At 37.0% G+C, this 26,193-nt stretch overlaps 2 protein-coding genes across 2 annotated transcripts; one reads left to right on the top strand and one right to left on the bottom strand.

The window, feature by feature from the left end:
- The first annotated feature begins 1,278 nt into the window (after positions 1 to 1,278).
- si:ch211-214p13.7 (uncharacterized) lies at positions 1,279 to 25,185 on the top strand. The gene is made up of 5 exons (XM_067443406.1): positions 1,279 to 1,318; positions 15,235 to 15,372; positions 15,574 to 15,596; positions 15,868 to 15,908; positions 23,468 to 25,185. Exons 2-5 carry the CDS (start codon positions 15,347 to 15,349, stop codon positions 23,645 to 23,647), a joined length of 270 nt encoding a protein of 89 aa, XP_067299507.1. The 5' UTR covers positions 1,279 to 1,318; positions 15,235 to 15,346; the 3' UTR covers positions 23,648 to 25,185.
- LOC137075138 (uncharacterized) lies at positions 2,325 to 13,685 on the bottom strand. Its single transcript, XM_067443404.1, has 5 exons — positions 13,527 to 13,685; positions 6,646 to 6,951; positions 6,414 to 6,470; positions 5,658 to 5,774; positions 2,325 to 3,076 (listed from the first exon to the last, which is right to left on the bottom strand). Exons 1-5 carry the CDS (start codon positions 13,609 to 13,611, stop codon positions 3,030 to 3,032), a joined length of 612 nt encoding a protein of 203 aa, XP_067299505.1. The 5' UTR covers positions 13,612 to 13,685; the 3' UTR covers positions 2,325 to 3,029.
- Positions 25,186 to 26,193: the final 1,008 nt, after the last annotated feature.

Raw genomic sequence — 26,193 nt, 5'->3', positions numbered from 1 at the left:
TTTGTATGGGAATATATGTTATGGGAACAATTACTTTGCTTTCAAAACAAAGTTGCAGCTCTTAGATCTCAGAGTAAACTTTCTCAAAGTTGAACGGGTCAGTTTCCTTTCATCTCTCCCTTGCTCTCTCTGCGTGTATGTGTGTGTGTGTGTGTGTGTGTGTGTGTGTGTGTGTGTGTGTGTGTGTGTGTGTGTGTGTGTGTGTGTGTGTGTGTGTGTGCATGCATTAGGTCTCACTGATTCACTCAGGTACTAACATTTGTTGCTGATTTCATTTGACAAATTCCATAGATGCTCTCTCTCTCTCTCTCTCTCTCTCTCTCTCTCTCTCTCTCTCTCTCTCTCTCTCTCTCTCTCTCTGTGTGTGTGTGTGTGCGCGCGTGCCCATGTGCGCGTGCGCATAGGCGCACGTGCGTAATGCGCCAGTGCGCATGTGGGTGGTGCCTCAGTACGCATGTGCGTGTATGCGTGCACATGTGCGCGGGCGTGCGTGCGTTTGTGTGTGTGTGTGTGTGTGTGTGTGCATTAGGTCTCACCCCTTTTATCTTTGTTCTGCATTTGTGGCTGATTTTATTTGGCTATGGCAGTCATTCCTGTTAGTATGTATGTATGTGTGTGTGTGTGTGTGTGTGTGTGTGTGTGTGTGTGTGTGTGTGTGTGTGTGTGTGTGTGTGTGTGTGTGTGTGTGTGTGTGTGTGTGTGTGTGTTTGAGTGAGCATGTCTTTTCTACATTGCATTTTTGCTCTAGTACCAGGCCTTCATTTCTGTGTAGAAATTTTCAGATTTTTTTCTGGAATTATTGATTTTATTTGTCAATTTCTAAAAAAAATGCTTTCAATTGGAGTCACTCCTGTGTGTTTGTTTATGTGTGTTTGTGTGCGTGAGCATGTGTGTGTGCAAGTGATCATGTTCGTTCCACTTTACATTTGTGCTCTAGTACCAGGGCTTCATTGTGGTATGGAAATTTTCAGATTTATTCTGGATTTATATTTTTTTTTTGACAAATGAAAAATAAAAAACACATTTTTTTCGATTTTCCCATTCATTTCAATGTGGGGTCATATTGACCCCAAAGCTCCTGAGTGTGACAGATTTTTTTACATGCCTTTAGAACAACCGAATCAAGCCCAGTTTTTTTGTGCATGTACAGATAGATAACTTAGGAAAAGTCACAAAGTTTTATTCCACTGAGATAAAGGGAACCATTTTTTTTAACTAAAGAAAAGTGCTTTGGGGTCATATAGACCCCAGAGCACAAACTAGGGTTAAAGTGTTCAGAAGACAAACAAAGGTCTTACGGGTTTGGAACGGCATGGGGGTGAGTAATTAATTATATAATTTTCTTTGCTGGGTGAACTAACCTTTTAATATGTATGTCTTTAATAGGCCCGTTTTTACAGAAAGAGCTGAGTAAGCCAGGACTGGGCCTTAGTCCAGTTAGAGATTTTAGTAGCTTTTATAAATGTGCTTTAGAAAAACACATCAGAGCCTACTGGTGCATCTTGAGACTTAACAAAGCTTATCAGTTAAAACAGCTCAATAATGCATTTTAGTTTGGGGCTAGGCTTAAACCTTCTCTGTGAAACCGGAGGATATAATCCTAATTTAAAACAAATTAAAGCTTTAGTTGAAACTGTAAAAATACCTCACAACGCAGGACTGTTTTCAGGCTGACCTCTAGTGTTCAAAATGGGCCTGGCAATTGTATTCAAGTTTTTTTTGTCCACATATTTCTGTTTTAGTTTGCATTATTTGTTTGCCTTGGTGTATCTCATGTATAGGATTCCACACCACTGTGGCTCTTTTTATAAAAAATAAAAAAAACTGCTCAATCACAATAATACAACAGAAGTATTGACACACTTAAATGGGGTTTCTTTAATAATAAGACACCACAGTCAAAACAAATGATGGCTTCATAAGATCAATGCTTACAGTAACTGAGATGACATCAAAAAGCCTTTGCACCAATTTCTGCGTAGCATCCTTGGCCACAACACACACAACAAATGGCACATCACTTTTCGGCCTCATCTATCGAGCACGATCTCACGAAAATGCTTATTAATAGTACGAGTGAGCAATCTCGTGAATGTATACGCCAAAATGAGTTTTGCCATGCATATGGTACATGGTTTTTCACATGCATATGTTACACACTTTATGCCATATTATATGTACAAACCACCCACCCCACTACCCCCAACCTACCCAAGAGCGTGTTATATGCACGGCATAAAGTGAGTATCATATGCACGCAAAAAACTGTGTAACATATGCAAGCCAAAACTCATTTTGGTGTATACATTCCACGAGTTTGCACACTTGTACTATTGAAATGCATTACCATGTGATCATGTTGCATCTATCACATTCATCAGTATTCAAAATTCTTTAAAAGAAAATACATGTATCATTAGTCACTGTTAGTTTTATTCAGTGTTTAGTTTGTTGGTTGAAGGTGCAACATAATCTGCACACATTTAATAAAGCCTAACCACTAATTAATCACTGTTGATAGATTTAGAGATTTTTTCAGATTTTTGTGTTTGTTTAACAAACAATTTGCTTGCTCTTGTACAGAGAGAAAAAACATTGACATCAATATGCATGTTTTCAAAGATGAGTCTGAGCATATAAAGTATTTACATTGAATTAACGTTGAATCGGGCTGAAACGAGCAAAAAACTGCCGCCGCATTGCGCCGGATGTATTGGGCCCACATATACACATGCAGTGTTAAGAAAAGATTTCAGTGCACTGTCAAAGAATTTACAATATCTAACACATAAGAACAGCAAAAAATAATAACCAAATCAAAAAAGTGTTTTCGTTAAAGAATAAAGTTAAGTTTTTACTAAGAGAACTAGAGGGGTGTTAACTTCCAGTTTGGCTTACAGAAATGCATCATAAAAAATAGGTTTACCCACTGCAGTATCTTCATGGGTTTTTAACCTCTTTTAACCTGCTAATTAGGGGGGTTTTATCTGATTTAATGATTTTATTTCCTTCTGCCCACCTGTGACCTTTTATTTCCTTGCATTGTAAGCTGTCTTGTTGGCATAGATGGGTTCTTCTGCAAAACAGGACAAAAGCAAAACCTGATTAGGTATCATTTTAAATGGGATTTTTTTTTTTAATGTACATTGATTATGCATTTTTTAATAAATACTGTCCTGTAACATGTATGTTCAGTTTTGGTTCATTTCACTGTTTTCTGTTCCTGTTTTGCCTGCTTGGGTTTCTAGTCTGGTTTCCCTGGTTGTTTATTCCGTTTTATCCTTGATTACCTGTATTTAACCCCTGTGTTTTGTTCAGTTCTTTGTCCGCTATCGTCATATGTTCATGTGGTTGTGTTAAGTTATTCTCCTCCGATCTCCTGACTTTTGGATTTAAGACTTTATGTTTCTCCACTTCTTCTATGCTCTTTATTTCACCCATGTTATACCTCCAAAGGCAATGCAGTAATACACCAACATTGGAAGAAAAAAACAGTTTGAGTTTTAGACATTTTGATTGAATTATTGAGTGGGTTTTGATTGAGTTTTCCCTCTCGATTTACTGAATCTGAGCATCTTCACCTCATATGCTATTGTACATAGACACCCAATTTTGATCATAACTAAATTCTTACCAAACGTTATAACATTAGATAAAATGTAACAAATTTCTGACTAGTACTTTTATGAAGCTTTATTGCACAGCTCTGATACTCAATTCTGATTGATCAATTGCGCATTCCAGCGCAAACTCTTTATTTTTAAGAGTGTATGTTGTACTAGAACTTGGATATACCTTTCAGCATTGATGTGCCTTTCCAGATGTGTAAGCTGCCCATGCAACACACACTCATGGCAACCTGATACCATCAGAGATGCAGGCTTCTGAACTGAGCGCTGATAACAACTTGGGTTGTCCTTGTCCTCTTTAGTCTGGATGACATGGCATCCCAGTTTTCCAAAAGAATTTCCAAACAAATTTGGATTCGTCTGACCACAGAACCTTTTTCCACTTTGACACAGTTCATTTGAACCCTTGTGCACTGTTTGATTTCTGTGTACAACCTTTATGGAGTGGGTCAAATTGACCCTAATGGATTCAATATACAATTCCTCAAAAATCAAACTATGAAAAAACAACAAAGATTTAGGTTCAAACTGTAAATTTTGAATATCAACATCTGTCACATATTCCAAAACATATATATCTGAAGATATGATTTAATGAAAAAATGTTTTAACCATTTTTTAAGACTTTTGTTTTGACAAAATGGGAAAAGAAATAGTATGCTGACATACAGATTTTTTAACTTTGTTTTTTTTTTTTTTTTTTTTTTTTACATCATAACTGAACACATAAATGTAGCTGATAGTAAAAATATTTACTTTTTCTAAGTTGACTGTTTTATAAACTCATTTCATAAAGTCAAGAATTTACTTCTGACATGAGCACACAGCAAGTGTGTGCTTTCGGCATATTAATTGCTGGTTTTGCTGTCGCGCTTAGATGGGCACACCTCACATCTCTTCCGTTTTTTTCCTACAATCTGTGTTCACTCCTTTATTTTCTGTGGGTCATGCTTGTTCATGATGTTAAATGAGGAAAAGTTACAAAATATCAAGTATTTCCAACAACTCGAAAATCATAACGGGTCAAATTGAATGAGCCTTGGCCCAGAGAAAAACGCCTGCGCTTCTGGGTCATGCTTAGATATGGCCTCTTTTTTGACCTATAGAGTTTTAGCCAGCAAAGGCGAATGGCACGGTGGATTGTGTTCACCGATGATGATTTCTGGAAGTATTTCTGAGCCCATGTTGTGATTTCCATTGCAACATTCCTGTATGTGATACAAAGCCGTCTAAAAGCCCGAAGAGCACGGTTATGCAGTATGGTTTTCCCGGCCTTGCCCGTCACGCACAGAGATTGTTCCAGATTCTCTGAATCTTTCGATGGATGATATTATGCACTGTAGATGATGATAACTTCAAACTCTGAGAAACTCCTTCCTGATATTGCTCCACTATTTTTCGCCGCAGCATTGGTTAATTGGTGATCCTCTGCCCATCTGGACTTCTGAGAGAGACTGCCACTCTGGGTGACTCCTTTTACACCCAATCATGTTGCCAATTGACCTAATAAGTTGCAAATTGGTCCTCCAGCTGTTTCTTGCACATTTAATTTTTCCGGCCTCTTATTTCAACCTATCCCAATTGTTTGGGAATGTGTAGCTCTCATGAAATCTAAATTGAGCCAATATCTGGCATGACCTTCTTACTTTTAACATTTGATATTGTTGTGAATTATCGTCCTTTAATTATGTATGTATTTATTTGTTTAATTTATTTATTTCAGCAAAGAGGTTAATTATGTATGCATTTATTTGTTTAATTTATTTATTTCAGAAACTACCTCAACTACACTAATGTGTATGGTCACATTTTGTACAATAAATGGCCAAATTCAATCTGATGACTCCGACTCACCGGCATTCGGTGGGGCAATTCCCAACAAATATGTTATCTATATTCTATTGTGAATAAAATATAAGTTTATGAGATTTGTAAATTATTGCATTCCTTTTTTATTTGTACAGTGTCCCAACTTTTTTGGAATCGGGTTTGTATATGAGAGTAATAATAAAATACAATAACACTTACCTGAAGTGCAGCAACACTTTTTTCTGCATTTGAAGATGAAAATAGTGGCTATTAAGATGATTGGAAGTGCTGTGCACACAGATATTGTGATCAATGCTGTGGCATGAACGTGGGTTTCTACAGCGAAAGGAGAAGGAAGACAACGTTCATGAAACAAAACGTTCACAAAAATGTTCATGAGCCATTACAATCTCTATGGGGTATGTGCAGTAAGGTCATGCTTTAAAAAAGAATACATTTATTTATTTTATTTATTTATTTATTTATTGGGGGGTCACTCCCTGGGCAAGGTATTAAAAGTTTACCCAGTGCCCTGGGGGTTTATGTCCATGATTTGGTGTGTGTGTTCAACCATCTTGGATAGGTTAAATGCATTAGGACAAATTCCAAGTAGGGGTTGCCATACTTGGCCGTCACTTCACTTTAAAATATTTACTACTCGTTCTTTTAAGTGACTGATCACATCTAAATTTTTCAGTTGGCCAAATTTAATTTCTGAGAATTAAATTGCATCAATTCACAGAATTTCAATTTGGCCAACTGAAAAATTTAGATGTGATCAGTCACTAGAAAATGCTCAACTGGAGGCATTTTTTTTTTTTTTTTTTTACAGTGCAGTTGCGTAATATTTGTACCATAATTTTAAAAGTCTTTGTTGAATTGTAAGGTGACTGAGTAAAGTTTGAAGGCTGTTGTTATATGAAAAGTTGAATGTACATTTAATGTTCATGTTAAATGAAGTCAAAGATAAAGTACCTGATGGTTCCAATGTTGAAGTGCACAGTGTGCTGTTTGGTGGTTCATTCTTCAAGTCTTCAGCAGAGAAAACAAATGATTATTACAAACAACAACAAAAATACACATTCCTTACTGAATACATTGATGTTATTGTTATTGAGCTTCTGCCAGAGATAATTACTCTATCATCCTATTGTCAGATTATTTTGAGAAATGTACTTGAGTTATTTGTGATATAAAGGAAAGGTACCATTAAATACTTGAAGAAAAATCTGCTCTATGTGCATCCTTTGATCATCGAAGATTATGGTGCAAGAGTAGTTTCCGGAGTCTTCATCTTTAATATTTTCAATTTGAAGTGTACCATTCTCCATCATTTGCATCCCAGTCCTCTTGCGGAATAGTTTTGAATGCTGCGTATTGAGATTGATCCTGGCCAACAGGATTGTTTGGTTTATTGTGTGGTATTTCCATTCGATCGAATGAATGGTCCTCATTGGAAATTTAGGGAGAGGAAATATTACAGTCTGTCCCTTCAGTATGGATGTGTGTATACCTTTTACAAGAGAGAGAATCAAGTTATTAATCAATTAAAGTAAGCATGTTAATGGCACTTATTGCAGTCAAGCCATCAATTTTAGTACAACAACCCTAAAGATGCTTTATATTTCATTATTAACACAGTTAACAATAAATAAAGTGTTGAAATATTTAAAGATTGTTTGCTTCAGGGTAGAATTTAAAAGAGCTTTTGCACTTGCACATGTGAAGAGTCAATTAAACAACATGTAACAGGATTCACACAGAGTTCACACTTACAAATAATCAGAAAACTGTTGAGGATTGTAAGTCAGCTATATATATATTTATTCGTCAACTGGCCGCTAGAGATGATGAACTGGCTTTTGTGACTTTTTTGCACTGTTGTCTGATGTCAGCTTATGACGTAAGTAATAGGCTATTTTCTACTCTGGTTTTGAGGCTCTCTTTTAAGAAACGCTTGGTTTTAATGGGCGTGCTGCACTGTAGACTTGGAAGTAAACGCCCACGGCAAGGATTGGATAAGATTTGCATATTTAATGAGCTTCCTGTCAGTTAACGGGAGGGATTGTTTTGAAAGTGGCAACCGGAATGATTTTCTCACAGGAATTATTGTCTCGCAAAAAGTCTTTATGAAACAAACAACGATTTATCTCTCATCCACCCGCGATGGATTGGAATATTTTTTGTATTACTTGGCCGTCCGATCAGTGAATGTGTGTATGTGTGAACCGCACACACACACACGTGCGCCCTTCAAATATCAAGTCAGGAGAGTGGATTGCTCATGCATCATAAGAAGTGAAGCCACCGTGCCACCATATTGGTATTCCTTAGTAAGCTCACGTTCTATTGAATCGATAGGAAATTATATAATTTTACTGCAAAAACATTGCATAAGGAGACATGTTTTTTTATATCTTTTATATATTTATGTCCCCCTGTACATTCTTACAGCACAAAATGTCCTAAGCATGTAAATGGTTATTAAAGTCGGGAATTTGCTTATTAAAAAGTTACGAACATTAGTTAGGTACGGCGGACGAGACACTTCAGCATATGTACAAATGTCAAAGTGCACATTCTGAAATCTTAATATAGAAGTATGCCTTTTAACCTGAAATCACCTTTTACAGTTCAGTTTATGTCTTTTGTGCTGTAGTATTTTATACTGTGCATACTTTAGGCTAACTAAATGTTTCAGCAATGATTTTGTTAACAATTAATTGAAGAACATGGCATGCATAACACTTTACTCATATTGAAACAGTAAATGCCATAAATTTGTGCTGTCTTTAAGAGTCTGAAATAGGTGTTGCTCAATCAGAAAATAAAATGCACGTGTCAATTTATTCAGTCAAATAACAGTGACTGCTTTATTTCCGAGATGATTCATGGTAATGAATTGAATTGTAATACAATATAGTGCAATATACACTCACCTAAAGGATTATTAGGAACACCATACTAACACTGTGTTTGACCCCCTTTCACCTTCAGAACCTTAATTCTACGTGGCATTGATTCAACACGGTGCTGAAAGCATTCTTTAGAAATGTTGGCCCATATTGATAGGATAGTATCTTGCAGTTGATGGAGATTTGCGGGATGCACATTCAGGGCATGAAGCTCCCGTTCCACCACATCCCAATGATGCTCTTTTGGTTTGAGATCTGGTGACTGTGGGGGATGTTTTAGTACAATGAACTCATTGTCATGTTCAAGAAATTATTTGAGCTTTGTGACATGGTGCATTATCCTGCTGGAAGTAGCCATCAGAGGATGGGTACATGATGGTCATAAAGGGGTGGACATGGTCAGAAACAATTCTTAGGTAGGCTGTGGCATTTAAACAATGCCCAATTGGGGCCTAAAGTGTGGCAAGAAAACATCCCCCACACCATTACACCACCACCAGCAGCCTGCACAGTGGTAACAAGGCATGATGGATCCATGTTCTCATTCTGTTCACATTAAATTCTGACTTTATCATCTGAATGTCTCAATAGAAATTGAGACTCATCAGACCAGACAACATTTTTCCAGTCTTCAACTGTAAAATTTTGGTGGGCTTGTGCAAAATGTAGCTCCTTTTTCCTATTTGTAGTGAAGATTAGTGGTACCCGGTGGGGTCTTCTGCTGTTGTAGCCCATCTGCCTCAAGTTTGAGCGTGTTGTGGCTTCACAAATGCTTTGCTGCATACCTCGGTTGTAACGAGTGGTTATTTCAGTCAAAGTTGCTCTTCTATCAGCTTGAATCAGTCGGCCCATTCTCCTCTGACCTCTAGCATCAACAAAGCATTTTCGCCCACAGGACTGCTGCATACTGGATGTTTTTTCATTTTCACACCATTCTTTGTAAACCCTAGAAATGGTTATGTGTGAATATCCCAGGAAGTGAGTAGATTGTGAAATACTAAGACCGGCCTGTCTGGCACCAACAACCATGCCACGCTCAAAATAGCTTAAATCCACTTTCTTTCCCATTCGGACATTCAGTTTGGAGTTCAGGAGATTGTCTTGACCAGGACCACACCCCTAAATGCATTGAAGCAACTGCCATGTGATTGGTTGATTAGATAATTGCATTAATTAGAAAATGAACAGGTGTTCCTAATAATCCTTTAGGTGAGTGTAGAGGCTTGCATTAATATTTATTGTATAAGCTATTCTAATAAATTTCTGCAGCTATATGTTAATGTTTATTATTTCTTCCATAATTACATGCATAAAGAAAAATATTTTGTCATAGTTTAGTTGTTACCTGTGTCTGCACGACTTGGCAGTGGCATATTTCAATATAAGACATATCTTTGAAAAGACCATAAACAATACAGAAAACAGCTGAAGTAACTATTCATTTACATACATATATATATATATTTTTTTTTTTAAATGTGAGACTGATATGCTGCATATCGTGTGATTTTAGGTCAATGTTTTGGCTGTGCGTCAATGATGCCCTCTGTCAGTAAGGAATAGTTGACAGGTTTATGGAAATGGAGGACCCAGATGCAGAGTGAACAAATCATTTATTGACAGGACAATTTGACAAAAGAGGGTAGTGGAGGAGTGACTGTTCAAACAGTAGGGTCAATGGGGAACAACGACAAGACAGATAAGGGTGGCTGCTGGAACCATCTCCAGGATGCAGCAGGTGGAAGTACCACTGAGGATTGACCAGGCGTCTCATTTATAAACTGTGCGTACGCACAAAACGGGGCTGGAAACGTACGTACGCCAGTTCCCACGCAAAGGTTGTGATCTATAAAAATAAAAAAACTTGACGGGAGAACGTTTTCACCTTTAAGCAAAGTTTGAGCCGTGCGTCCACACATTCTGGAGACAAAGGGGATTGGCGACACAGAGGTCGTAAACTGAAGTTAGATTGTAGAAAATAAATGTAAGAACAATTATAAGAAATAATTTAATTTTCCCTCAATTTCATATGTTATATCCATATTATCATGAAGATTAAATCCAACAGTGTTATTTGTGCTAGCTGATTTAGGCTATATGCATCTAGTAAAATCCAAACGTAATTCAAAATGTATTAAAAAAAAAAAAAAAATGTTGGGAGGATTGCGCCAATAGCAGAATAAGGAGCGAACAAGTTTTCATTCAGGGACATTATCAGCTAAACTGCATGAATTTTATTTGAAGTGTTTAAAATGAACAAACTATTTTTAATTAAAATAACACCATTTTTTTTAAATACCTGAGAAGTATTTTATACAATTTAGTTTTTATTGCTATTTTGATATATTTATTCTACAACATAAAAGGGATATTGAATGATATTCAGCAATGTAATGCGTAAGGCACAAATGGCATTTATAGTCTGTATCTAATATTTTTCAATGTCTTTTACCTTTGACAGTGTTAAACATGGGGTCACATGGATGGGAATATGCATGATGAGGTCATGTCATGTATAGTAAAACTAGGCGTTGTAAGCTCCATGTATGGTGATTTCGGAGAGGACACAGGGTGGAGAAGCACGTACGCACAATCTGCTGCTGGCTGTGATTTATAAAGAGATTTTTGCGCAGGTTTTGGCGGACGCATTTTTTTATAAATCTGATTATTTATCTTTTTTGGTGCAAGAAAAAATAAATAAATAATAATAAAAAAATTAAAAAAATCAAGCTTTTGTGCGTACGTGCAATTTTAGTTTTATAAATGAGGCCCCAGACCAGGTAGAGGTGAAGACAGGGCAGAACACAAAGAAGCAGAGGTCCACTACTTGCTGCTCACAGACCAAGCAGAAGGAACCAGCAGGCAGGGAATCCCAGGGAAGAGGCAGGAACTAACACTCAAGACAATTAAAGAAAACAAAACAAATAAAAACTGGCAAAACTTGAACACCAGGGGCCTATTGCACAAAACTAGGATAAGGGATTAAGCCGGGATATCTTGGTGATCCTGGCTCAACTTACCAGTCATCTTTCATTATAGTTATCGTTCTTAGTGTGAGTGTGCCTTCAGGGAATTTTTACACGACAGCGGTGTACTAAATTTTGCATACAGATGACAAGATCAACAAGATATCCTGGCTTAATCCCTTATCCTATTTGTTCAATAGGCCCCAGTAAACAAAATAAACTAAAAATAACTGGAGCTAGAAAACAGAAACAAACTAAAGAGAAACCAAAATAAAGCCTGGAGAAACCTAGATCAAAATAAAGACAGAAACTAGACTAGATTAAAAATTCAGAAACAAAGAAAAAACTCCACAAAAAGAAACACTAATCTAGAACTGACAGAAGGCCAAAATATTACTAGGACTTGACAAGAACTGCAAGCAAGCATTGAATACATACGTATAAGCACACAACAGACCAGCAAAGACAATAGGGAAAGGAGCTCAATATAAAGGGATCAGCACATGAGGAACAGGTGAGAACAATTAGTGAAACAAGGACTAGACCAGACTAAACAAGGAAGCGTGGTAACAGCCAACAAGTAGGCAGGACAAGAGGAACTGATGGCAAACGCAAAGAGAGACAGATCCATGTGCTAAGATACAACACAAACATAGAAACATTAAACAAAGACAAAACAGACAAGAATGCCCGGGCAGAACCCTGACAATAGGCTTGTCCGAGATCCATCGGAGCTGTGCAGACCAATCAATGGATGACATCAAGTACCGCGAGAGAGATTCAAAAGCATAAGGAGTAGTTTGCATCATTCTTGCGGTACTTTGATGTCATATGCTGATCAGTCTGCACAGCCCCAATGGATCTCGAACAAGCCTAAAGGCTTCAACATACTCCGCAAGAACAGAGAAAAAAGTTCTTGCTCCCAGGGCTGCGAGAACAAAATGGCGTCAGTATTGTTCTCGTCACATCGCCTGAGCAGAACTTTTTTTCTTGCGGGTGTCCGAGAACTATTGTATGATTGGTCAGACATTTAAAGTGTGCGGGTTTAAGTTTAAAATGGGCGGGGATGATCGGCATCTGCTTTTCTTGTCAAGTATGGAATGTACTGGCCAGAACGAATTTTGTTCTTGTTCTTGACACCTCGAGAAAACGGACAAATTTCTTTGTTCTTGCAGAGTATGTTCCAAGCTTAACAGTAAGATGGCCCCTCAAACACTTCTGGGCTGTTAATTTGTCTACCGAATTTCATACAAACAGTGCTTAATACAAATTTTGTAGGTATCAGATGAAGCCCATATCAGATGTAATTTTTTCACTTTTGTTGCGTGTGCAAAGTTTCATGAGTTGTCGAGCATGTTTAGGCCCTCAATTTCAGAGAAGAAGAATAATACCAAGCCATTCCAATAGGATCCTTCAATAAAATTAATCCTTCAATTAAATTAATGAACCACTATAGTCATATGGACTATTTTAATGATGTCTTACCTACTTTTCTAGGCCTTGAAAGCGTTAATTAAATAGCTGTCTATGGAGGGGTCAGAGAGCTCTCGGATTTCATCAAAGATATATTTATTTGTGTTCCAAAGATGAACGAAGGTCTTACGGATTTGAAATAACACGAGGAGGACATTTTGGGGTGAACTAATACTTTAAATGAAACCTTCAAACCACCCAAATACGCACTTCAAAATGAAGGATACAAAAGAGAGTGACTGAAGAATGTGGTGAAATGAAATGTAATTTGGTGAAATGTTTGTAAAAGAACCTTTTTGTCTTAGTGTGAAGGACATTCTGAAGGCCCTTTTTCCACTAAAGAACCGTTTGTGCAATTGAAAGTAGGTGTTTTTCAAGAAACTATATATGCCAGTACAGAAGCTTTATATTTAAGAGTGTAGAAAAGCAATGTCTCCACTTCTCTGTTCAAATTGACCACTTTCAAACAGTTGATGCTAAATAATGTGTGAAATAAAGCTTCTTCAAACTATAAAGAATGATTACTGTTGATTTCTTTGAGAGAGAAAAACAAAACATTTATTACTACTTAACAACATTATATTGTATTAAAAAATACTTTGGTCTGAATAAAGATTAAGTTTTGTTCAGAAAACACTATGATGTACTATAATGAACTTATAATGGCTGTCATAAAGCAACAGTGTTTGATCATAACCCTGCTTAAAAATAATACATAAGAGTATAACTCTCACCCAGAGTAAGCTGCAAGAGAGTCAAGAAGATGATGAACCGATAATTTTTCATCCCTGCTGGAGTCCATATAAAGAAATGTGTCATCAACCCTAAAGTTGCCAAATACTTGCCGTCTTAAAAGTAGATCACACTTTTGTTGAACAGTCTGTGTTGGCAGAAAGTGGTAGAGGTAGTTTTATGTATACACCTTCTTTGACGTATTCTTATAGTCTTTTAGCGCCCCCGCCCCCCCCACCCCCCAAACCCCCCACCACACACACACACACACACACACACACACACACACACACACACACACACACACACACACACACAATCATTGTTTTGTAAGGTTTTTTTGTTTTCCTACTGACACCTACAGGGCTACAGATGACAGTGCAAAGAAAGAGTCTGATGGAATCTCACGCTAATCAAAATATTGAAAGAATAAAAAAAAACATTTTATGTTCCTCTTTGAGCTTAAGGCATAAACTTAGGCAGATTGCACAAGAAAATCTAAAATATTTTTTAAATACTATAAAGCAACGTATGGTCATTTATGATAGAGTATTTGTGTCTTGACGGAAATGCTTAACTTCCTGTGCTCGAAAAGCATCAACTGTCATAAACCAAACACCTTTGAACACACTTAGAGGCAAAAACAGGGAAACACACATTGTCCATTTTACTTAATCATATTATTTGTGATCTACCCAACATTATTTGCTTTTGATTAATGTACTTCTCTAAAATGTGCCTTCTAGTAGATTAAAATGAACCACTTAAGTACTTGGAAAGGATTTTCGGTGAAACTGTATTTCCCAGAATGGGACTTGACGAGTAGAGTACATTTTTTATTTGATGTGTTTTTAGGCAAAATGAGAAAAGGGGTTTATTGTTTAATAGTGTTTAATGTTAAATGATGTTGGAATTATTAGAACCATTTAAATTACACTGGGTTACCGTAGTGGAGAAGAGCAGAGCGAGGCCGTGGACTGATACGGCATATGATACAAAAGAGCATTTTGTAGTATTTGGCATGTTCATTATGTGCAATTGCTGGCTAATATATTTAAAGTTATTCACAACTATTCATAGCGTCTAAGTGTGTTTTGAAAGATATGATAGGTGTCTATGACAGTTGATGCATGTTAGACACAGGAAGTTATGCATTTCCTTCAAGACCCCGCAGTAGATAATACTCTCAAACCATAAACTATGTTATTGACCATTGCTTTATAATATTTAAGAATAGTAATCATTTTCTTTTGCAACCTGCCTATAAGTTTATGCCTTAAACTCAATGAGGAACAGAAAATTCATAGATAGTTTTAGGAAAATTGTTTTCCAACTACTCACCTAAATGAAAGTACATAAACTGTATTGCTTGTTTTTCCTGATGTCAGCTATTTGCATAGATATGACATGAAAGATTAGTGAAAATAATGAAATAGTCACAGAACAGCTGTCGTGGAATAACACATAACACTCACACATTAGAGAGATAAACACATTAAAGAAGAAATACCACTGACAGAGGTGTATACGCACACACATTAAAATAAACGTGTCTTCGCGTCATGTACTCGGAGGCAAATGAAAACCACAGAACACAGGAAATACAAACAAAAAACAAGCAGCCTGTTGTTGCTCCGCTTTACACTGAATCACTCTCTCCATCACGCTCTAGTCTTACTATATCTGTCCTTATTCTGTTCTTATTGGCAGGGTGAAAACTCTGGGTTCAGACCACGCTGGCAGTTTCATCAGTCTGCAATTTGTGGTTTTAGCTTCAGTATTTGTACTGCGGCAAACAAACCATATTGAGCTCGTTGGAACAATGGGAAATTTAAGTTGCATGCCAAGGTAGGCCATCTATAGAGCTTGATCATTTACTGACATTATGTACTAGTAGTCTATTTACGTTTTATTAACAGCAGTAGTAGTAGTGGGACTTAGTAAGCAATCTAAAATATTGTAAAGTGCTACTTTTTTCTAAATGTTTCGTAAATAGAAGACTGCATTGTGCATGAGACTTTATATAATTTACATATTTTTTATCCTCAGGAAGAAGAAACATGGACGCTCTGGTAAGAGAGTTTATCGATTAATATACTCTGACATAGCATGGTGCCAGCTAATGTATTAAAGGGGAAGTGCCTTTTTATTTAAGTAGACAAACCTTTGGCCGAGATGCAAGCATGCTTTCAGTTTTTTGTCAAAAGTTGGTGGTTCACACTAAACATGGCACTTCTGTGGCTGACAGTTTGTATTGTGAGGACAGCCAGTTTCTATGATAATAATTGAGTACAATGAATGAAGTGACTTTTTATTGACATATACTTTCTATGTTTTGTCCAGAAGATAATGACCATCAGAGAGAAACGACAGCTGGCACACGGGTAAGAATGCCAATCGGTCATAATATTGGTAACACTTTATTTTAAGGTGACATAGTTACACATTACTACATGGACATGCTAATAACAGCAAATTATTCATAGCGACAAGTAAGTAACTAACCCTAAACCAAACCATAACCCATATAGTAAATACATGGTCTATTAATATTAATATCTTGAGTTATATCAATTAATATTACCCAGAGTTTATTTGAGTTAGTATGTTACTATGAAAGTGTAACCATAATGTTTTATAGGAATTTAATAGACTGCTTCTTTAAAACATTTGTTTGTCTTATAGTTAAAAGCAGGTTCAACTAAAATACAATTGCATATACAGTATGTAGACCTTCCCATTCTGTAGTACTGATGTTGCATGTTCAAATTTGCACATCTGATAACATCATAAAACAGGAGGCCGTTAGTTTAGATCTGTCTGTTTCACAACAGGTCTTTTTGGTTCCTTCTCAAAATATGGTGGCTGTGTTGGCTTGTTTTGCATTTTGGGGCTTCGTGAAGTCTGCTTTGAATGAGTCTTTTTATTGTAATATTCAAATGATAAACATTTAGTCACTGTGGTTTTTCCCGTTTCTCTAAATGATGCTATAAACGTGACAAAAATAGAATCCAGGTGGGAAAGTATGTCAAAGCGAATGACTACAGGCAAAACTTACGTAGCTTATGATACATTTATGATGCTGGTTAAACAAATAGAAACCTTGAATGCAATGTCAAATTCGTAATGTTATGAATGGATTATCCCAATAGAAATCTTCAGTGAAGTCAATGTCAAATTAAATTAACCAATTATTAACATAAATTAACTAATAAAGTCATTTAGAAAAATAAAATGCAAACTGTACGACATTTTTGGATGAAGGCACTTCCAAAAGAAAGGTGGTTTCTGACCAACTTCCAAGGCAAAATAAATGACATTTATAAATCTAAGTACATACAAAATATGCAAGATAGAAAATTGTACTTAACTCAATTCAAAGTTCCACCAAGACAACTATCATCAAAGATTATTAGCAGACATTTTGGATTGGCGGTATGGTTCTGTTCTGGGCAAGAAAACCCTGCCAATGATAGCAGTGATAGTCGCCCTATAGGGTAAACAACCAACATAAATGTAATGCAGATATCATTAATGTTCAATAATTTAATGTAACAACATAATTCAAGAAAAAAATAGTCTGATAGGACTAGGAGAGGAATATCAGAAGGCCAAGTCCTGACTGGACGAGTGGAGGAGCATGGGGATGGAGGCCAAAACCTGAAAAGCTTAATTGCCAGCCTGCTGCCAACATTAACTGGAAAACCTTAAGCAACAAACATGTTGCCCTCACCCAGATAACTTAAACCAGTGTGTTGCCATTACCCATACAAGTGTTTCAGTCAATTGAGCATGTTGAATCAGCATCAGAGCTGTGAGAGAGAGGTCGCTATGATCGACTGTTCAGCTTAGAAAAAAGCAAGAGATTCAGAAAACATCGAAGTCAAGAGGGCTCACACAGAAAGGTTCTTCTGAGTATTCCGATGCAATATTTCCATAACCGACATGCCGTTTGGAATGAAGATCAAGATTTACGATCCTTTGTCCTCCAGAAGGGCATCTTAAAATGTAATTTTATTGGGTGCTAAAGAGAAGAATATTATTAAGAAGAATATTAAGAATATTATATCAATATTCTTATAATAATGATGTGGCACAGAGTTAGAAAGATGTAATATAAATGAACAAATGGGGAACGACATTCGGAGTTTGTAGAGACCAAATATGCCATATACATGATTTTAGTTAATCATAGTGTAACACTGTGTCCACTGAAGGCGAGGTTAAGAACCCAAGTGCAGTTTATTAACATAAATCCAAACATAAACAAAAGACTTGTCAAAACAAAATAAAACTTTACTTGACTTAACTTAGACTTGACATAAACTTGACTATACGAAACACTCACCAACAGCGGGTTACAACATCAACAATAACTGACAAAGATTATGGCAAACATGAGGGCTTAAATACACAAGGGCTAGTGACAAAACGAGGGACACCTGTGAACAAAGATTAACCAATAAACACAAGACACAGGAACACATGAGGGCATGGATTCACATGACAAAAGACCACATGACAAAACCAGGAAGTGCATGAAAAAACATGACAGTGAACATGAAACCTTAAAACATGAAACATGAACCTACACCCAAACACCTTGTGACACATTGTATGCCATTCTGAAACATAAATCCAACAGAGATTGAATTAATACATAGACCAACCCTATAAAAGAAAAATTATGAGATGGACATATTTCTCAAGTGGTTATATATGGTGCATCCAGAAAGTATTGACAGCACTTCACTTTTTCCACATTTTTTTATTTTACAGCCTTATTCTAAAATGGATTAAATTAATTAATTTTCACTCAATTCTATAAACAATTAAAATACTTCAAGTATTCACAGCCTTTGCTCAGTACTTTGTTGGAGCACCTTTGGCACCAATTACAACCTCAAGTCTTTTTGAGTATGATGTTACAAGCTTGGGACACCTATTTTTGGGCAGTTACTCTCTTTCTCCGTTACACGATGTCTCAATCTCCATCATGTTGGATGGGGATTGTTGGTGCACACCCATTTTCAGATCTCTCCAGAGACGTTCAATCGGTATTAGTCTGGGCTCTGGCTGGTCCACTCAAGGACATTCACAGAGTTGTCCCATAGCCACTCCTTTGTTGTCTTGGTTGTGTGCTTAGGGTCAATGTATTGTTGGATGATGAATCTTCACCCCAGTCTGAGGTCCAGAGTGCTCTGAAACAGGTTTTTATCAAGGATGTCTCTGTATATTGCCGCATTCGTCATTCCCTTGATCCTGACTAGTCTCCCAGATCCTGCCGCTGAAAAACATCCCCACAGCATGATGCTGCCACCACCATGGTTCACTGTAGGGATGGTATAGGCCATACCTGGTTTCTTCCAGACATGATGCTCGCCATTCAGGCCAAAAAATTTAATCTTTGTTTCATCAGAGCAGAATTTTTTTTTTCTTGTGGTCTGAGTGTCCTTCAGGAGCCTTTTGGCAGACATCAGGTGTGTTGTTGTGTGCCTTTTACTGAGGAGTGGCTTCCGTTTGGCCATTCTACCATACAGGCCTGATTGGAGGGGTTCTGCAGAGATGGTTGTTCTTGGAAGGTTCTTGGAAGGTTCTCCTCTCTCCACAGTGAAACACTGTATCTCTACCAGAGTGACCATCAGGTTCTTGGTCACCTCCCTAACTAAGGCCCATTTTTCCCGATTGCTCAGTTTGGAGCTCGAGAAGGAGTCCTGCTAGTTCAAAACTTGTTCCATTTACAGATGATAGAGGCCACTGTGCTCATTGGGACCTTCAATGCTGCAGAAATGTTTCTGTACCCTTCTCCAGATCTATGCCTCGATACAATCCTGTCTCTGAGGTTTACTGACGAGTCCTAGGACTTCATGGCTTGGTTTGTGATCTGACATGCACTGTTCACTGTGGGACCTTATATAGACAGGTCTGTGCCTTTCCAAATCATGTTCAATCAACTGAATTTACCACAGGTGGACTCCAATCAAGTTGTAGAAAGATCTCGAGGATGATCTGTGGAAGCAGAGTGAACCTGAGCTCAATTTTAAGTGTCATGGCAAAGGCTGTAAATACTTATGTACATGTGGTTTTTACCTTTTAATTTTTTTATAAATTTGCAAAGAATTAAAACAAACTTCGTTTACGTTGTTATTATGGAGTATTGTTTGTAGAATTAAGGAAAAACATGTATTTAAACCATTTTGGAATAAGGCTATAACATAACACAAACAAAAAGTGAAGCGCTGTGAATACCTTCCGGACGCATTGTATAGGCTAAATGGGTTTAAAATGGTTTATTTCTCCTTTTCAAAACTCTCTGCAAATTCCTTCTGGTCATAAACCTCATCAGTCTCTATGCGTCCTGTCACCAGAGAACTGTAGGGTTGTTAGCTGCACTAGGGATGCTAGTGGCCTATTTGGTGGATGGTTCACAAGCCTTTGTTGGGAGTGTGAGTTTGCTGAATTATTCATTAAATATAATTAATAAACTGTGTCTGATTGGTCCAGACGCTACATTAATTTGTCTTTAATTTAGTAAACCTGGCCCTAAGTGATCAATTGCTTATAATCTCTGCTTATAGTTTGTATATCCGCAGTCCAAGTTCCAGTGTTCTTTTTAGTGATGACTACTACCACCTGCTGGTGTGGACAGTTGTTTCATTTCATGAAGGTGCAGATGTGCATGCTTATCGGCTATAGTCTTGCACTGTGTTTGAGCGCAACTTGACCCAGATGCAGGCAATGTAAATGTAAACCACAGTTATTTGCTGACGCTAGTTCTTGATATAAGCGTGGTGTGTCTGAGCTGTTTACCCACAAACTTGTTACCAATAACCATCAGAAGCATATTTCTGGTCCCTGAAAAACATTGAGGTGAACATAAATTCCAATTTGATCCTGTCTTTAGCACAAATAGCTAGTATTGTGGAAAATGTTTCATCAACGTGCAAGTTGTCTTTTAGTAATGTTTACTTAAAATATGAAGATGGCTTCCCTTCTGGAATGGTGTTCATTCTCTGATGTGTCAGTTAAATGCTTGGGCAAAACACAAACTGCTGTGAGCCAGAGCTGAGAGATGGACATTTATTTGGGATTGATGCAGGACAAACGCATCCATATGCAGTTTCAGGATAAAGTCTTGAGGTTTCGATGATGTTGAAGTGCAATCAATTATTCCGTGTTGAATGAAGAGATAATGATGAACTTAGTCTGTTTCTGTTTAAACATAGCTGGCTGTAGTTTAGGCCTGTCGACGTGGCTGTGAGGCCCACAGAAGAGTAAACAGAAGATGGGAGTGGGATCTGTGTGGGGGCTCTTTAAACTCTGAGGACAATTGCTCCTCTTAGGGTTTAGTGAGCCAATCCTAATTTAAGCTTTCGGTGGGAAAGTTTTACTGTTTATCTCTGAGCATAGAATTTGCATATGTAACTATAGATTATTGGTATTGATGCAGAAACTATCAAAGATTCTTGTAATACTAATATGTTGCATAAGTATCCACCTAAAACATACACAATCATTTAGATCAAAATACAAATTTGTAGAATTGTATATATGTGATCTTGATTAATCAAATAATACTAATATATTAATTCAAGGATTACTGTATGAGCAAACACTATAAAAGAACGTATTATGTCATGGGAAAATTGGAAACAAGCAATTTGACTGTACATGTCTCAAGGGATTATACGACTAGTAGGAAAAGTGTACATTGTCAAAAATGTATATCATAAAGTATGCATAAAACAGAATACAATACAAAAGACACTATATAAGGCAGTAAAAATCATACACACTATGGGCCCTATCATACATCTGCACAATGCGACGCCATGCTCGTAAGTGTTTTTTGCTAGTTTCAGCCCAACACAGTTATCATTTTCATATCCAATGCTGCATTGTTTAAATGGCAAATGCACTTTTTTGTGCATGTTGTTACACAGGCTTTTTTTAAGGGAATGGGAGATGAGACTCTGATTGGTTTATTGCACATTACACCCAGAACTCACCCGTGTCTCCTCATGAGACTGTTACAACCCTTTTGGACCATGCGCCTGGAGCGCCAACCAATTTTTTCCATCATTAAACTATCAAAAGTGGATTCAGACCTAAGTGCACCTGTGACATGCGCTTCAGACCATGTGTAGGGCCCATGCATGAACAGTTTGCCTATAAATGAATTGCCAAAAGTCTGTTTTACTGGATTTATGTGTCTTTCCTATGGCCTTTGCTTTTCCATGTGGCCTATTTTGAGCAATAAAACAGTTTTATCAGATGATGGTCCTGGCAACTGAGTCCTATTATGCCTTCTTGAGGTGTTTGTTGCTCTTTTGGAGGATGGTTCACAGAACTGACAGAGAAGGATCTTGGAAATTTGGGGAAAGTTACAGCTTGCGTCAATTAAAAAGATGAGCTAAAGTCTGTAGTAAACAACAGGAGTATAAAAGACAGAGTTGACTAAGTTGCTCTTTGGATGCTCTTCAGTAGCCCCAATGCTTAGAAGCCCAAAGCTAAAAACCTGAAGCTAAAGACCAAGAAGCCCATAGCTGACTACACCTTTTGATAGAAAGCGTGATTATTGTAGTTTATACTTTAATGATTTTTTTGTGTTTTTTATTATTATAAAAATAACCAATTAAAAGACATTGATTAGGCCTACACAAACTGCAACTGTGTGTGTGCGTGCGTGCGTGTGTGTGTGTGTGTGTGTGTGTGTGTGTGTGTGTGTGTGTGTGTGCGTGCGTGCGTGCGTGTGTTTGTGAGTGTGTGAGCCTGTTTATGCGGTTTATGAGGACACAAATTTGTATAACTACATGGGTATTACACTGATATTATGCTATAAATGTGGCTTATATGAGGATATATGAGGACATTGGTATTTCCAATATCCTCATATTTCAAATAGCTTTAAAAACATACTAAATTATGTTTTTTGAGAAAGTAAAAATGCAGAATGTTTCCTGTGATGGGTAGGTTTAGAGGCAGGGGCAGTGTAGGGGGATAGAAAATACGGTTTGTACGGTATAAAAACCATTACGCCTTTGGAGAGTCCCTGTAAACCACACAGACCAACGTGTGTGTGTGTGTGTGTGTGTGTGTGTGTGTGTGTGTGTGTGTGTGTGTGTGTGTGTGTGTGTGTGTGTGTGTGTGTGTGTGTGTGTGTGTGTGTGTGTGTGTGTGTGTGTGTGTGTGTGTGTGTGTGTGTGTGTGTGTGTTTTAAATCTTTGAGCATGAACCTATGACAGTGAAGTCTTCTGACCAAATTTTAAGTAATTAAAATTTTCGTAATTTATGTCGGACTCAACTTACTTTAACTAACCTGAGAATAATAAATAATAAGGTGTTAAGCTCAAAGTATTTTGAATACTAAGCACTGCAAAGACCTCGTAACAAGGTTCAGCTGCTGTGGGGTTTTCCTCGGGGGACCCCTAGTATTAGTCATTGACACCACATTGAACTGACTGACTAATTACTATTGTAACTCTGTTACTATTAAAACGTGTTGCTGTTGCAGTTATTGATTGTAAGTTCATTTCAGTTTAGCATTAACTAATGAAACCTTATTGTAAAGATTTTTAACCAAAAGCGACACCACACTGATTTATTCTGCTTCTTTAGGACACACAATATGATAAAAAAAATCTTTTTCTTCTTTTTTTTTCAGGGAAGTTGTGAGAAACAAAAAACAAGCAAACAAAATAATAAATAAAGGTTTTGAATGAAACGTTTGAATTAAAAAAAAAAACTGATAAGAAAATGTTGAAGAGTTTGATTCTAGCTCAAATTTCATAGTTTCTCTGATAAGAGAATTGCTATACACGAGTAAACATAAGTGCTTCGTCACACCATAATGCAATAGATACTGAAAGTTTTCAAATGCCAGTTAAAATATGAATTATCCTCAGGAAAATTCACAGGCTTGTGTTTTCTCTCTGATCCGCAGACAGAAGATGTCCTCTATGCCTCTATTGACCACACTACCATCAATCCAGAAAGGCCTTTTCGAGAACTGGAGGACAACGATTGTGATTATGCCGTTGTAAAGCTCCCTCAAAAGACAACAGACATGGGCAAGCACACAACCAGCGAGGACTGTTCAGATGATTATGTGCTCATGGGTTGAGCACTGAAATACATATGTGGCTGAAATCAGCACATTCAGCCGGAATGGACAACTGAGATACACAAACACAACATTAAACGCTTGTTGACTTTGTATAGGGATGCAATATTACATTGTTGAGTTTTCTTTTTTATATATATATATATATAGTTCAATTAATTTATGAAGGTTTTCATTTTAGGTCTGTTTTTTATTTTATGTTATGTATAACACATTAAAGATTTTTGATATTAAATATATTATATACATTGTAAGTAATAGCCGCCTTTATATATGAACAGTGAATAAAAGTGCATATGTCTATCTTCCTGTTAATGTATGTGTTATAAAAAATAAAAGTTATTTAAATAATGAAACTCCAGAGAAAATCAAACGGGGTATGATTAAAGGGTTAGTTCACCCAAAAATAAAAATGTGATGTTGACCTGCTTACCCCTGGAGCATCCAATATAAAGGTGACTTTGTTTCTTCAGCAGAACACAAATAAAGATGTTTAACTCGAACCGTTGCAGTCATATAATGCATGTCAATGGTAACAAAATCTATGAGAATAAAAAAATAACATGCACAGACAAAATCATATTAAACATTGCGGCTCATGACAACACATTGATGTCTTAAGACACGACGATCAGTTTGTGCGACAGACTGAATAGCATTTATATATATATATTTTTTAATACACTTACATTTAATCATTTAGCAGACGCTTTTATCCAAAGTGACTTACAAAAAAGGGGAGAGCAATAGAAGCAACGAAACAAACAAGGCCAAAAACCTGTAAGAGCTGTAAGAAGTCTCAATTAATTAGCACAGTACACAAGTGTTTTTTTTTTATTTTGTTTTTTTTTATAGCCATCTACAATAGCCACCTACAACAAATCTCACGTATGCAAAATACAGAACACTGGATTTTGATAGCCATGATACACCACTATGTCCAAGCCTTCAGCACACGATCCCTTCTGGTAATGACCATTCACACATACAACTGACAGACTGTAATGGTTGGAGTTAAAAATCTTCATTTGTCTTCTACTGAAGAAAAAAAGTCACCTATATCTTTGATGCCCTAGGGGTAAGCAGATAAACGTCAAATACAAATTTTGGGGGTGAACTATACCTTTAATTATTAATTTACATACAATGTAAAAAAAGAAGAAGAAAAAGAAACTCTTGTTCAACTTAGAAAAGTATGTCAAATAGTCAACTTGAAATGTAAAGCTGTATGTGACAACTTGTATATCTGAGTTCTCTCAATCCAATATTTTAAGTTGTGAGAGCTAATTAACTACTGATGACGTAATATTTACTTTTTGCATGTTTTACACCCCTATTAGATTTTTTAACCTAGCACTAAACGATCACTAGAGGGAGCAATATGCTTTTCATGTTTTATGCTATGTAGCGTGTGATAGTGGAAGTAGGTAGCATGACAAGCTTTAAGATCTAAATTTGGATCTTATGAAAATGAACACTGTCATAGTTGGGGAATCCCACAACTAAATACAAAAAATAAAAAATGAGGTTGATCAGCATCCCACCAGTTTCTGTTTCTACAGGATTATCTGTGTGATATCTGAGGGCGTGCGTACCTGATCTTTTGTTTCCAGTTACAAACATTCAGATAGGTGTACAATTACCCCTAAGTTTCCACAAGGTTCCTCTAAACACTGAATCACACTTAATCAAGGGGACATTGTGAGATGTTCTCCTCAAGGAACAAATGACAAAGACTTAAAGGGTGTGACTCGTCATCCCCTGACCACAAATCTCACAATGTTACAATCATTTGTAACACTGAGGGGGGATATGTTAAAAGGTGACATACCTAATATTTGATAATTTGTGGCCTGTTAGAAAGATACAACCCACATCAGAGGTTAAAAAAAAACTGACCTAGATGGTTCCATGAAGAACCTTTAACATCCATGGAACTGTTCAATTCCATAAACTCTAAAAATAAAGGTTCCACAAGGGATAGAAGAACCATTTTTGGTTTCTCCGAAGAACCTTTCAGTAAACAGTTCTTAAGCGAACCATGTTTTTCTTAGTGTGAAGGACATGTTTTTTCTGCTTAAAAGAACCTTTATAAGATTTTAGAAACCACCATTGCCAATAAAGAACTTTTATTTTCAAGAGTGAGGTTCTTTAGATTATTAAAATATTCTTCACACTTTCACTGAAATGTTATTTTATTGGCACAAAAAGGGATCTTCTATCAGTAGAGAAGTAGCCTAGACGCACCCTAGAGGCAGCACATTTAATCTGCCGCAAGTGTCGTCTAGCAACTTTCAATACCCTTCTGAGCTGTATTCCCCTAACTCTTGCCGGGCCAATCACATCGTGTATAGAGTCAGTGGGCGGGGCCATAATGACGACGGCCGAGTTGCGTTTGCGTGCTTCTAGTAAACACAGAAACTGGCGAACGGCGGTCTTTCGAATCAGCTTTGGAAGCTGTCTTCCACGACTCTGGAAGACTTAGAGTTAAGCTTTTCTCTGAGAAAAGAACAAACGGCACTGAAGTCATTCTTAAAAAGGGAAGA

The sequence above is a fragment of the Pseudorasbora parva genome, chromosome 5 (genome assembly GCF_024679245.1).
Source record: "Pseudorasbora parva isolate DD20220531a chromosome 5, ASM2467924v1, whole genome shotgun sequence".
In the NCBI taxonomy this organism is placed as follows: domain Eukaryota; kingdom Metazoa; phylum Chordata; class Actinopteri; order Cypriniformes; family Gobionidae; genus Pseudorasbora; species Pseudorasbora parva.
Note: the sequence above shows the minus strand (reverse complement) of the source record. Positions and strands in the feature narration are given on the sequence as shown.